A 15,173-nucleotide genomic window follows, 5' to 3' on the forward strand; every position below is an offset into this window, starting at 1 on the left:
GTTTTTATCCATCTCAGGGGGCGGCCATTTTGCCACTTGCTGTCGACTGAAGATGACAACACAGTTGCTCAGGTCTCAGGGAACAACCAATCAGAGCTCACCTGTTTTCTGAAGCTGTGCTGTGATTGGTTGTTTCCTGAGACCTGAGCAACTGTTATGTAATGTTGATTTTATCAGCCATTTTTAAATTTAGTCTCAGTTTTCGTCTATTTTTAATAACACTTGTTAGTTTTTATCATAGTCAACCTCTTCCCATTTTTATTTAGTCACCTTTTAGTCAACTATAAATTGAGTGTTTTAGTCATTTTAGTAAAAGAAAACGTAATTTTATTCGTCTAATTTTAGCCAACAGAAACTGTTTTAGTCTAGTCTTAGTCAGGATAATCATTTTTCACCCTTTTACATTTTTGGTGTCAGCAGATAATATTGAACATTTCCATCTCATCGAAAACTACTTTGCATACAATTTTCTGTCATCTTTTTGATTTAAAACAGCTTCACACGCAATTACAGCTCCAAGCTAGTAAGTTAGCTAGCATTAGCTAGCGGTCAAATTAACATTGTTTAAACGTTGTTGCATTAATGTTTGACTTGAAAGGGAGTGTGTCACTGTGTTAATAACAGATTATCAGAGACAGGATTTTACAAAATCATAATTTTCATCTCGTCTTTGTTCGTGAACCGAAATGTCCATAGATTTTAGTCCAGTCTTTATTAGGTGAGCTAAATTGTCGTCTCGTCTTTATTAGTGGACGAAAATGTATACTGATTTAGTCCCAATGGAGTTTTATTCTAATCTAGTCTAGTTTTCATCCGGTGAAAAATGAGTGATGACAAAAATATTTTGATTTAGTTTTGGTTAACAAAATTAACACTACTGTGATGTCATCTTCAGTCAACAACAAGTAAGAAAATGGCCGCCCCCTGAGATGGATAAAAACAGCTGGATTTGCTGTTTAACTCATATTACACAAACACAATATTAACAAAAATAACAAATAGAACATATTGTCAAATGTTTATTTATTTTGTATTTTATTTTTTTTGCTGGGAGGTTGACTTTCCTTTCAGGGTGGATTTATTTCTTCCACGTTTGACTGGTGTTTCTTTGTGTTTTTCCCACTTGACGACCGTCCCACGTCGCTCTCCCAAGGCAGTGAAGCTGTACATGCGGACAGAGTGCAAGTGCCACGGCCTGTCCAGCTCGTGCACGTTGCGCACTTGCTGGAAAAAGATGCCTCATTTCCGCGAGGTGGGCGAGCGCCTGCTGGAGCGCTTCAACGGCGCGTCCAAGGTGATGGGCGGCAACGACGGCAAGACGCTGATCCCCGTCGGCCTGCACATCAAGCCGCCGGACCGGCAGGATCTGATCTACTCGGACGAGTCGCCCGACTTCTGCCTGGCCAACCGCAAAACGGGCTCGCTGGGCACGCGGGGCCGCGCGTGCAACAGCACCGCCATGGACATCAGCGGCTGCGACCTGCTCTGCTGCCAGCGCGGCCACCGCGAGGAAACGCTGGTGTTTGAGGAGAACTGCCTGTGTCGCTTCCACTGGTGTTGCGTGGTTCAGTGCAAGAAGTGCTCCATCCAGAAGAACTTAAGTCTCTGTCACTGATGAACTGCAACACTAACTTGTTGTAATTACTTCTTTTTTATATATATATTGAGTTTTTTTTAATTTGTTTTGGCCATTGTAAAAAAATATCCTGACTCTTTGCACCTATCCTGCTTTCAACCATTCCTTAAGAAATCTGCATTTTCCTGTCCTGATGGTAAGTGACTAGAAAAACTCAACCGGCGCTTGACAATGAAACAAGTGAAATACAGTCGTGTCTTTTGAACGACCTACTTCCTGAATGTTTTTGTTTTTGAGAGAAACCAAAGAAGGTGAACGTACACTCTAAAATCAGTTGTATCAACACTGCAAAAACCGAAATCTTAACTAAGATATAATTTCCTAATTTTAAAGGAAAGTTCTGATTTTTTTTACATGAATCTCTATTTTATGGAAGCGTAGAGCTGCCAATGTGGAGTAAACATTTTTGGCTAGCGAGTATGTTCGAACATACTTGCAAATATGTTCTAACATAGTCGCAAATTCGTTCAAACAAAGTCGCAAATTCGTTCAAACATACGCGCAAATGCGTTCAAGCGCAATGCCCCGTTGCATTATGGGGTGAAAAATGACAAACCTAAATCATGCACGGCAGACATAATTAATCGTTAAATCGTTTAAATACATTTTTCTTGTTCTGTTGGCACATATTTTTGCTTATTTGTAGTAATAATTTTCTAAGTTTACTATATTTTTTTCTTAATTGTTTTTACTGTCCTTTTTGCAGTGAAAAGTAACTCAATTATGGATCAAAAATGGACCGATCCACTTCATGGGTCAATTTGAACCAACTTTCTGGATTGTTTTGTACAAAATGATCCAATTTTTTTTTATCCCCCCCCCCCCCCCCAGTAAAGGATCTGACCGATATTTATGAGTTGTTTTCCACTTAAAGACCCCGTTTCTTAACTCAAAGTTGACCCAACTGTTTTTAGAGTGTATGTGTCAAATCTTACTCCAAAATGTGTTGGTGGCACAAAAAGACGTATTTCAAATCCAAACTACACAGTACGAGTTGTCTGTCCCATTGGATTTACAATAATCCCACTTACTGTGCAGTTTTGGAAGAATTCTTCCGGGATCCTCCGCAGTTCCATCATCACGGCCATCTTGATGTTGTACACATCTCTAAAATGGCTGCCCTTGATGAGCCTTTAATCTTGGGAAAAAGAAGAGAAAAACTGATTGGGTGAGAAGGGATCTTGTCGCAGCAGATGCTCGCGTACTGAACGTTAGTTCCTTCGACCTTTGCTTACAAAGGTCACTTTGTAAACGTGCTGAAAAACTTGTAGTTTGGATTTGAAGTGTATCACTTTTGTCACATCAGTCCTGGATCTTTTCTGACAAACGTCAGCGATCTTTTATCGAGCAGAGCAGCAGCACTTGAATTGCTCTCTGAATTTGATCATTGATCTTGAAGTGCTCATTTACCAACAAGAGATCATCAGACTGACGACACCTTGAGGGTGAAATGACCCGATGGGATGCGTTCCATTTGAAGTGCAATGAAATAACTTGAGTGTAACAACATTTACATCAAGCAGTGCAGTTCAGTTCATTTGGAGGAAGTAAAACTCCAATTTGGCTGGTGTTCAGAAATTCACAGAAAATCTTCTTGGAATGGCTAACAAAAACTGCATCTGTCTTAACTAAGGTTGTATTCAAAATTTTGAATCATAAAAGCATGATTTCAATAATTAACTAAAGCCCCCCCCCACACACACACACACCACCCTTCAGTTTTATTTTTTTTTAGTAACATAAAAGTAGCAAAATAAGTTAACTTAATACAAATATGGCGGTATCTTTTAGTTCATTGATACAGCAATTTCATAGTAATTTATGAAGTTATTTGAAATTATAGTTAAAAAATGTACTGTACTGTAAAAATTAGTGTGAGAAATTGATTTGTGTTGAAGTCATTTTTCTGCCAGAAGATGGCATAAGTGTTTAATGTTGGACATTAATAAAACCCGGTGCAAGGGGTGGGCATTAATCGAGCGTTTAAAAAAAAAAAAATAGTGGCGTTAAAGGAACGTTTAATTAACTCAATTACTAATTTTGACACCCCTCGTCGGAACAAAAAATGAACCAAAACTAGAAAAACAGGAAGTTTTATCTAGCGACTTATGGGACACCCTGGAAGCGGAACTTGATGACGATTTCATCTAAATTTTCTACCAAATTGGAGGCCTGTTTAGTTGGATCAATTGCAGCATGAGTATTGACAGATTAAAGGGATACTTTACTTATTTAGCCGTTTTTGGCAGTCAAGCATTAATATTTTGCCGATAATAAATTTGATATTTTCATTATTTTTCACGTACAATTAGTACCTTTAAAAACACATTTCGCAACCTTCTGTCGACTGAAAATGACATCACAAGGGCTCATGTAACCAATCACAGCTCAGCTTGTGAATGTCACATGACTAAACCTAGAAAACAGGTGAGCTGTAATTGGTCAGCCCTTGTGATGTCATTTTCAGTCAACAGCAAGTTGCAAAACGGGTTTTTAACACATTCATTGCCAGACCAGAAAAAAAAAAATGCATTATTTGACGTCTTTTTCCGTCAATGGCAGTGAATGAGTTAAACATGGTAAAAATCAATGAAGCAATTCTAAATTGTTGATATAATGTACAGCAGGGGTGTCCAAACTTTTTCCTCTGAGGGCCACATACAGAAAAATAGAAAGCTGCAAGGGCCACTTTGATTTTTTTAGTTATTTATTAAAGGTACTAATTGTACGTGAAAAATAATGAAAGTATCAAATTAATTATAGACAAAATATTAACTTTTTATTGCTATAATGGGCTAAATAAGTGAATTATCCCTTTAATTGAACTTTATGATTTTCTAACTGAAGGCCATTTGATTGTTCTGCCTGTATTATACATTGCTGACAAAGATAGGTGCGATCTCTCACTCTCACATGGGTGTTGGGAATGACTGATTACAAGCGGAACAGAAAATGGATGCTCAACTGAGGTGATCTGCACTGCTTGATGAAATCAGACAATTTTGCCTTTCATAAATCTTCTTTTTGTTTTGGCTGCTGATTCCCGCTCAATCACGAAAGCTGTTTGATATCTACCCCGGCGTCCCGCAACTGTGGATTCATTAACCTGTCAAGTAGAAATGTTTCATAAAGGCAAAACTTTTGCTTATCTCTCACCAAGTTCATATGTCTGCGCAGCTGCGGACTCCGCCGGTGACAGTTATTTATATCAAAAAATGATGACAAGACGACTCACTTGCAGATCTCTCACAAGCACTTTGAATATCGCTGCAGGAAAATTTGGCAGTTTTTTGGAAACCAAAATCTTTCATGTTCGCTATATGAAAACATGTAATGATAATATACAGGGCTACTTTTTATAATGCACTTTTGGTGGCTAGCTTTTGAATAAATATGTAAATAGCATGTGTGTGCGTGAGAGGACCTCTGTATCACATCTCCAACCAATTTTGGGCCCAACCACCGTCAACCATTAACCGGTTTACTCAATCATCATATTAGCGCCGCTGATGCAGGCCACAAAAAAAATATATTACTTTTCATATATTTACTGTGTGACTGTGAAAAGACAAGGAAGCAAAAGAGAAACCAGACTGGTATTAGTTTGCAGTCAACAAGTTGACACAAGTTGTAATTTTTCAGGAATTTGTTGCGCAGTGACGCGCGGCATTGGCGCAGTTTTGTTTCAGGCACAGAGATGTTGGTAGTCAATCAAAAAGGAGAGCCCCTCCTCTTTTCCTTTTTTTTTTTTTTTTTTTTTTAAATTTGTCTACAGGTCAAATACCAGCCTCCTTCATTCTATGCAATCTATGTAATAATAAAAATATTTACATAGAATATTTGTCTGCAAATGAGGATGGGGTTGTTGTTTTTTCACGTGGAAACAACCGCAAAAGTATTGCATTTGTACACATTCCCATACAAAACATGCACCCTGACTCAACACGAATAAAGGGTTTCCACAGTAAATGGTTGTGCACGTCATTTACAGACATCAGTCTGCGGTTTGTCTTCTTCCAACTCTCCTACGCGGGATTCTAGGTGGTCCTCTTCTCTTATTTAACACACATTGACTGAAACTGCGCTCGCACGAAGAATAAAAGAGGAGCAGAGCATAGGCAGAAGACATTAGATTATATAAAAATGAGAAATGAGAGGGCCGGATGAGGGGAGAGGAGCAACAAGGGAGGGAAAAAGGCAGCAAGGGAGAGGCGGCTGCAAAAGATAACACGAGTGAGCGAGACACAAACAGGACCCTCAAGAAGAAACCTGACACCAAAACGCTCGCGTGAAATTTCTCCAATTGTGTACTAATGTGGAAGTGAGATGTCCAAACTCAACACAAACGGCCTCTCTAGATTGACACTAATGACTGAAGTGGGAGTGTGGCACGTGAAAGTGGTACGCAAAAGAATCGTTGCGAGTATTTCACTTTCAAAGAGCCTGTTGAGTGATTTCATAATTTGTTTGTAATAATTTTTTTTTGGCTGTGGCTAACACCAAGCACACATATGTAACTATAGGACTTTCAGGCATTAGTCGGCCTACTAAATAAATACTGAGTGCCATCATTTCAGAAAACACAGCCACCTGTCCAGTGTCCACCCGCTTAGACCACTAGCTAGCTAGTTTGATAGATCGCTAGCCTGCTAGCTCGCTAGCCTGCTAAACCCCACACGTTACACAAAACCAAGTGTGGGGTCACTTTTTTCTCAACACTGAAGCAGGTCCGCAGGCTAGTGGGCCTAGCAATAAGCTAGTATTTTTTTTTCTTTTTTAAAATGGCTTATTTAAGTTTTTTTTTTTTTTTTATTATTATATTGTTCTTCTTTATATATTTATTTTTTATTTATTTATTTTTATATTCAACATAATCCAGCTAGTACCTTTGATTATGAAACACAAAAAGGACCAGGCCAGTCGTGACCTTAACCGGAAGTCAATCTTGTTTCATTTCAATATGACAATTAATTTACCACGTTAAAACATTAAAATTCTCAAATTGGTGTTATGTTCTGGGGTTGGATCCCAAAAACGCATACACAAATAAGAATTTAACTATTTATTCACATCGAGAGGCGTGGAACAAACTTGACTAAACGAGAAACGAAAGTTGCACAGAGGAACAGAGGTAATAATCCGACAAAAAAAAAAAAAAAAACATTTCTCAGACAGCTTATATAAACAGTGAATCGATCTGATTGGTTGTGGCTAGACATGTGGGTAACAGGACAGATATGGAATTATCTGATTGGCTGTTGATTAGATGAAGAGATTAAAGATTCTTGACATCACATAGCGTCTTACCAGTTGAAACTAGTTGATGTTAAATGCTGATTGCATCAGACCCCTAACAAATCACAGTCATGACCCAAACATAACCCTGTCATGAACCAGTCATGACAGAACCGTGACCCAACCATAACTCTGGCATGACCCAGTCATGACAATTGGAACTGAAACTTAGCATGTTAAAACATGCATAATTATCACACTAAAACTTGAATAATTATCACGTTTAAATATGAAACATATTGCATTAAATAATGACTTAACTTGACTAAAACATCAAAATTCACATAAGTTTGACCCCCTTTTTTTATCTTATGAATCACGTTTTAACATCACATTAATCCGTGAATATTATCACGTATTACGGAAATTATCACAGTAAAACATGATTATGTCAAAATGTGAAAATGATAAAAAGTTAACAACGACTCGGCGTGCTTTCAAGCTCGCGACACAGAGCAAGAGGCACATTTTCTCATTAGCACATGAGCTGTTCTTTGGCCGAGTGTCTTTGGAGGAGACGGTGACAATATTTACGAGTTGATGCAGGAGGAGGAGGTGCACTGGAGGTGAAGCCTCAGCAAACTGCCACGGGCCACCCAGTGAGGCCGCAAGTGCACCGAGGATCCAGCAGTCCATCTCCAAACCTTTTAGGCAATGTTTGCCGACAATTAGCGTGCAAAAGACACGGCGCCGGCCTGATGTGAATCATCCCTAATGCAAAAGGGTGTTGCTTCTTTTCGGGGTGAGCTCAGTGCTAAGTCAGATGAATTGCTGTGCAGATAAAGCCAAGCGACGCGGTTTAATTGGAAAAATATATTTTGGCACATTCTCAGCCCTCCTTAAAACAAAACATGGGAGTGCAAAAGGGTTCCTGATAGGGACAAACCGAAAGTCACAACGGCAAAAGCAAGGAAGCTATCAGTGACCACTTTATTTTTATTTATTTTTTGCTTTTTTTATTTATTTTTTGCTTTTTTAGGGGAAGAGTATAGCTGCCATACCAGGGGTAAAAAAATAAATAAAAAATCAATAACACGTTACAATGTGATACATTTCAAATTTTAACAAAGAATGGAAGTTTTCCTGAAATTTCTGATGAGCAACATGCCGCTGCTAGCTATGTAACTTTGCTGCATGTCTTTAACATTAATACTGTAAAAAAAAAAAATAATTTAAAAAAAAATAGGAAAAAGTATTAAAAGAAAAAAGATTAAAAGACAAAATATTATTTACAAAATTATTGAATGCAAATAAATTAACTAAAATTGAAAAAGCCTTTTCATTGAAGGGGACTGTGTAGAATTTACTTCCATCTAGTGGTGAACTAATAGAATGCAATGACCAAAGTTTTTTTTTTTTTTTTTTAATGTACGTTGATTTTTTTTCATATTAAAATTAATAGTGTTTTAATGAATGAACATTTTTTTTTAAATCAAAAATTCTAGAAAAATTCACTTTAACGAAATGAAATAAAAATTAAAATGCATTTTTTTTTTAAATAACTGAAACTACATCTTACGTTCATAAACCTTAATTATAACAAAAATGTCCTTCATTAAGGGTTTGTCAATGAATAATGAACTTTTGATATTTGAATTGTAATACTTAGTTGTTGTTCTTTTTTTTTTTTTTTTTAATCTTGCACTCAACAAATGGCTACATCATTTATATTTAAAAACAACAATACTTATTTATTTATTTATTTATTTATTTATTTATTTCTCCCTGGTGTGGCAGGCCGTAGTCGTAACTGGACAGACATGGAGGTGACCCTGCTTTGTTTTTCTTTGCCACACGGTCAACACACAACACAACTCATAACTCAAATCCTTTGTGCAACTGTTTTGCCACGATCGACCCCCCCCCCCCCCCCCCCCTCCTTTCTGCTCTTCCATGTCTTTGTTATCTGTGGTTGTGAAAACATGGCCGCCAGAGGCTGGTGGGAGGCAAAGCGAGGGGGCTGCCTGTTATCTGCGACGGCTGCTTTGGCTCAGGGTCACCTTGTAGCTCCTTAGAAAAATAAATGCAGGCTGTTTGGACTCCAGGCGTCATGGAGCTCTTTGACAGGAAGATGACCAACTCGAGTGTGTCTGTAACACACTATGATGTATGAAGAATCCTCAAGAAAGACAACAATGGTCGGACATCAGTTTGAAGTCGAGCATCTGAAGTGCTCAGGTTTCGAAAGTGAAAGCTGAGAAGCAGCTGCTGTTGTGCGTATGAACACAAGGGGGCGACCTCAGCAAAGAATACAAAAAAATAAAAAGCTTCGAAAGCCATCTGCTCATCAAGATGACAAGGAGATATGGGATGTGCTATGCAAAATAACGAGATATCCCCCCCCCCAAAAAAAGAAAGAAAGAAAAAAAAGTTATTTATATTTATTATTATTATTTTTTTATTTATTATTGTATGATAATGATGATTGCCATTATTCACAATAAAATAGAGTAGCGCAGTATTTGGTTCCATTTTATTGACAGGTCAGGTGTTTCTATTTATTTGACCTACAGAAAGAAAGAAAGAAAGAAAGAAAGAAAGAAAGAAAGAAAGAAAGAAAGAAAGAAAGAAAGAAAGAAAGAAAGAAAGAAAGGATGATAGATGGAAAGATGGATGGATGGATGGATGGATAGATAGATAGATAGATAGATAGATAGATAGATAGATAGATAGATAGATAGATAGATAGATAGATAGATAGATAGATAGATAGATCGATCGATCGATATTACATTGATTACAATAACTGTAAAAGAAAAGAACAAGTTCTGTCATCATCTGACAAACAAAATCAGGACCTTTCAACACAAAGTCGGCTGTCACCATTCCAGAAACTTTCTTTCCCAGCAAAGACATTTTAATTGATTTCAGTCTGACTGTCTGAGTTTTTCTGGGACTGAGCGTTTGGATTACAACACTGACACAATACATTACAATTTAAAAATAATAATGAAAAAAAAAAAAGAGTGGCTGCTCTAAAAACATGCATATGTAACAAGCCAACATATCAGTGTGGCGTCTGGGTTAGAGTGTGCATGTTGTGAATTGTGAACACTGGACATATTAAATGCCTCATTTATTCACATCACAGCTGCATAATAGTGAGTATACGTTCCACCTTGTCACCGTGAGTCATTGTGTATCGACCCCCAGGGATAAAAAATAAAGTACAGAGTGAGAAAATAGCAGTTTTCTGCTCTACGTTTTTCAAAACAACGCAGGCCCGATTTTTTGCTTGTCACGTCGCCGCACACGCTTGACAGCCTGAAATACGGCAAAGAACGTGCGTGTCGTTTGTTAGCCTATAGCGCAGACTCGTAATCGACTAACCTCTGCTCACTCGCTTCTGCTTTTGCTCGTTTGCTGTGCAAGAAAAGTGAACTTGGCTTGAACTCCGTTCTTGGGGAGGCACAAAGGAGCAAGCGAGGGTGTGACTGCTGCGCTCGAAGCACGACAACGTATGAACACAAGGTTCGCTGGCCCCGTGGAAGTGAGCAGAGTACGCGAAAAGGTCACCAGCACGTTTGAGTCATCTGATATTCCCCCAAAAAGTCAGAGTCAAACACCAACTTTGAAATTGTGCTTGCTTTGGAGCTAAGAGTCAGTCGGGGTTTCTGGTGGCGCCATTGATTACTACAAACGGGCGTTTATAGCGCAAGAAAGATCTTTCGTGTACCTAAAACAAAGACACAAAGTGGACCCTCATAGTGCAAGCATTTGATTGGGCAAAACTTGGGCCCACCAAGCGGCCAACTGCAAAATAGAGAAGGGCACACCAGGCAATTATCCTTCACAACATATACGTAGTCAACATTTTAAGGCATCAAATATACAACTGTATTTTTATTAGTGAACCATAAAAACATGGTGCGATTGTCAAGGAAGAAGTGGATTGCCCTGGCTGCTGCAATAAATTAGAATAATACAAAAACAGGGAAACTGAAAGCGACTCGCCACACTTTGCCTTTTTAGCCACAGCAACATAGAATAGAATAGAATAGAATAGAATCATAGTGGCATTAGATGAAAATAATTCTTTGAAAGTCAAGTGAGCAAATGTGAAATTGTAATTATAAATACAGTTCAGTATTAAGCTTGAGGCTAATGCATAGCGGAAAATGTCATCAACCCGCTAATGTTAATTAGCTGCACTTTCATCAAAAACACCGCAGGAATATATACACAGACAAGCACCCCAACAATAATTACAGGCATATGCGCTTCCTACACTCAAAAAAAAAAAAGAAACCCCACTTGCATCAACATAACGTATTTATGAATTGCTTCTTCTACTCTATGTAACTACAAGAGTGTATCTAGAAGCAAAGACCCACACTGCCCCCCAGTGGTCAAAACGTGTGCCACATAAACAGTGCTTGAAACGAAGGCACGCACAAACAGAGGCAATACAAATTTGATAGTTGATTAATTGTCGGCGTGAATTCAATTGTAAAGCCCAAAGTGTACGGACCCTTTTTTTTTTTTTTTTTGCTGTGAGGCGACAATAATAATGACTTAGCAGGATATCCAACACCTGATGACTGAGGTCAAAGGTCCAATCGACTACAAGCCCCTTTCTCCCCAGTCACAGTTCTCAACTGATCTTTCAGGGATTATTTCTCTTTGTCCGAGCGAGCGATCCTCTGGTTTGAAGGATATCCGATCCCGTGTTCAAGGGAGCTGCGGCTAAAGGTCATATTCGGTCATTTAGCAACATCACATGGTTAAAATAACATGCTGTTGCTTTGGCCAGACCTTCGCCAACAGATTTAATGTTTTTTTTCGTTGTTTTTCAAATTTTGAACATGAGAAGAAGAAAAAAAAAGCAGCTAGAACCTCTCTAAAAACAAAAAAACAAAAAAACAAAGCAGCTAGAACCTCTCTTTCTGGGTACCTAGCACTGATTTCGTGACAAATAACATTGGCAATTAATCAAGGTTATCTGAAGGAAAACAGCATTTAACCAACGTCCATTACAGGAAAGGGTTCACTGGTGGCAAATCCAGGTCCATAAAGTAAAAACCCTGCCACAGTTTGGCTTTAACCCCTGGTGCTAGCTGTACCTGCAGTTAGCTCCCTAGCAGGGAAACAAGCACCATGGAAGCTAGCTAGGGAGCTAGCTAGCTAGCACCTGGGGCTAATGCCAAACTGTGGCAGAGTTTTTACTTTCTGGACCTGGATTTGACACCTCTGAAAGAGGGTGTACATTATGAGATTTTCCTCAAATACGTCACACCACTCCGTGCATATAGTCAATTTAGCCAAAAAGCTAACATAAGTCTTTCTTTTTCCGTGTACATCCTGGCAGTCTGAATGCTGAATGACACCAGTCTGCCTCTCACAGGTCAATCTCGGTACTACGCAGACATCTACGTACCGTAATATAAACCAAAACTGGATATTTTGCTCGTCCAGATTGAAACTGGATGGCTTAAACCGGGTTCTTCACCACATAATCAAAGTAAGAACATATAATGTGTGTTTCCCCCCCTCTCATTTTTCCTCGTTTGTGGGCTCTCTCACATTTTCAAAATCATTCAAACTTGATGTGTATGTACCCAACTGTTGCTTTTCCTGCCATTTGGCCCTTCAATACAAGTCAAGGAATACATGAAACGCATTCGCTTTCGAAATCTCACACCAGAAGTACAACCAAAAGAAACATTCACACTCGCTTTGCACAAGACGATAAACTATATCATGCTCATGAATATTGTATGACCTAAACTGTTTACATGGCACTCGCAACCAGACTGGGAAAACTTAGCTCGGCCGTGTCGCTCCCCGCAGGACAATTAGATTCCTATTGAAGCAAATTCGTCAATTCTAAAAAAGTACGACTGGGAAAAGTCCAGTGTTTTCTTTTATTATTAAATTAGATGTTGAACGGCTTCGTGTTTCACATGGCGGGGAAAGTGAGCCGTGCGAGATAAAGTAACCATGTTTTCAATGGTTACGTGAAAAAAAAAAAAAATGTTAAAACAAAACACTTTCCAGTCCGTTAATAACAAAGTGTGATGTTAACCTGGCTGGCTTTTCCCATTCAAGCATTTTTCATGTCTCTCGACGCGGCGGTTGAGTTGAGCTGAGACTCGCGACTGACAGCTTTCCCACATTTGAATTAATGGAATGGAACAGGAACATACTTAGCAGTGCAGAATGGGAAGCAATTAAACGTGAACGAGCAGCGAGGAAAGAAATTCGAATCAAAAAAAGAGTGGAAGAGACGGACGGACATCTTGGCAACACGCGCCGCTCCAGATGTTGTCTTGCACTACAATGTAAGTAAAAATGTCTACAATGTAAGTAAAAAAAAAAAGAAAAGAAATAAAATAATAAATCAACTCATGTCAGCTGGGACCTACATGTGAATGTCAAATCCAAACTGGAGTAAATTGATAAGATTTGATAAGATTATTTCACTATTTTGCAATCAGGATTTGAAGTTGGCAAAGAAAATATTTATTAAATAAAAAAAAAACATGGACCCCAAAAAAATCTGTGTAAAATTCTTGCGTTAGATATCATTCGATTATTTTTTATTATTAATAATATTATTACTTTTGCTGCATTCCAATTGTGGGATGTATTCCTTTTTTTTTTTTTTTCTTCAGAGACTGGTGTCAAATGGCAATATTTCAACAAATGCACAGTAACCACTAGTGACATAAGAGGAGTCCAATGGACCAATCAAATGGAGCCAAACAGTCACATGACCCAACACAGAAGCAAACATGGTCAAAAGGAAAACATTTACACACTAGTAAATTACTACTACTACTACTACTACTACTACTAATAATAATAATAATAATAATAGTAAAATATAAATCAATGTATAATATGCAATATAATAATAATAATAGTACCAAAATAAAGAATAATAATAATATCATAATAATAGTAAAATATAAATAAATGTGCAATATATGATATAATAATAATAATAATAATAATAATAATAATAATAACAATTCCATTTTGACTGAGCTAAATTGTCCAGCCGTAGTTTGTATTTTTGTCTAAAAAATTTTTAAATGAGAATTTACTCTCAATACTTGAGTAGTTTATCAGTAAGTACTTACTCTTACTCAAGTAATTATTAGGAGGAGGATGTTTATATTTTTACTTTAGTCATATGATAAAGTACTCTAGTACAAATTTGTTTATGGACATCCATCCATCCATCTATCCATCCATCCATCCATCCATCCATCCATCCATCCATCCATCCATCCATCCATCCATCCATCCATCCATCCATCCATCCATCCATCAGTTAGAGTTGATCTTTTACCTGAAATGAATTTAAAATCCATTTCATGTGAATGCATAACGATCTGGGAACGAGGATGACGGCTCACTCGTGCATGTTGAAAGTCGAGTATAACATCCTTCACATCTAATGAAAGCCGGTGGTCAGAATTTGGATGATTCCCACTCGGATGAGAGCAATAAAAAAAAAAATTATGTTTGAAATTTGCCAAACCACAAAATCTGCCAAGGGGCTTTTGCCTTGCTGACACGCAAGTACAGTAATTGGACGCAACAATCGCTTTGCTAAACCCGCAAAATGGCCTGTTGTGATGATGAACACATCAGAGAAAACATTTCAACTGTTTGGTGAACGCGCACCGTAAATTTGCGTATGGCAACTTAATTGCATCGCAACAACAAGGAGTTGATTTGAGGGATTTACGACTTTGGTGAGTCCTCGCGGCTGCGGATTTGCTTCCCTTTGCTGTTACGTGGGCTTCTTTTTATTTGGGCTTCCTTTTCAGTGTTGGCTGCTCATAAAAAAAGAAAAAAAAAATGTTGAGATAAGTGATAGAATGTGGTCTTCAACAACAAGGGAGCCTTTTTCACACTTAAGTCATTTCAATAAAAAAGATGAAAGACAAATAGAGAGTTTTGAAGCAGCGGAAAGTTTTGGTAAAAGCAAAAGGGATGAGAGGGATTAGATCAAGCAATTGTGGCATTTTACTATTAAAAAAAAAAGAAAAAAAAAAGTTGAGAATGATGCCTGTAGTGGTAATCTACTCAAAAAAAAAAAAAAAAAAAAAAAGATATTTCCAACTCATGTTGGTATGTAAAAAAATGTGTGTTTTAACACTTTTAACGTCACTATAGTTGCAAATGTTAAAAAAAAGAAGAAGAAAAACTACAAAATGCTAGCTGTCTTTTGACTTAAAAATTTGCTTCTGTACAAAAAAAAAAAAAAAATAGATGAATACTAACCTCA

The 15,173-nt window shown here is 37.8% G+C and overlaps 1 protein-coding gene across 5 annotated transcripts in view; it reads left to right on the plus strand.

The window, feature by feature from the left end:
- wnt6b (wingless-type MMTV integration site family, member 6b) overlaps positions 1-5,605 on the plus strand; it is a 46,470-nt gene extending 40,865 nt beyond the window's left edge. For all 5 annotated transcript variants that reach the window (XM_077536178.1, XM_077536180.1, XM_077536179.1 and 2 more), the window contains one exon: positions 1,154-5,605. In XM_077536178.1, the coding sequence (XP_077392304.1) occupies positions 1,154-1,615 (462 nt within the window). In that variant the 3' untranslated portion in view covers positions 1,616-5,605. The remainder of the gene's footprint in view (positions 1-1,153) is intronic.
- Positions 5,606-15,173: the final 9,568 nt, after the last annotated feature.

This window comes from Festucalex cinctus, chromosome 11 (genome assembly GCF_051991245.1).
Source record: "Festucalex cinctus isolate MCC-2025b chromosome 11, RoL_Fcin_1.0, whole genome shotgun sequence".
In the NCBI taxonomy this organism is placed as follows: Eukaryota; Metazoa; Chordata; class Actinopteri; order Syngnathiformes; family Syngnathidae; genus Festucalex; species Festucalex cinctus.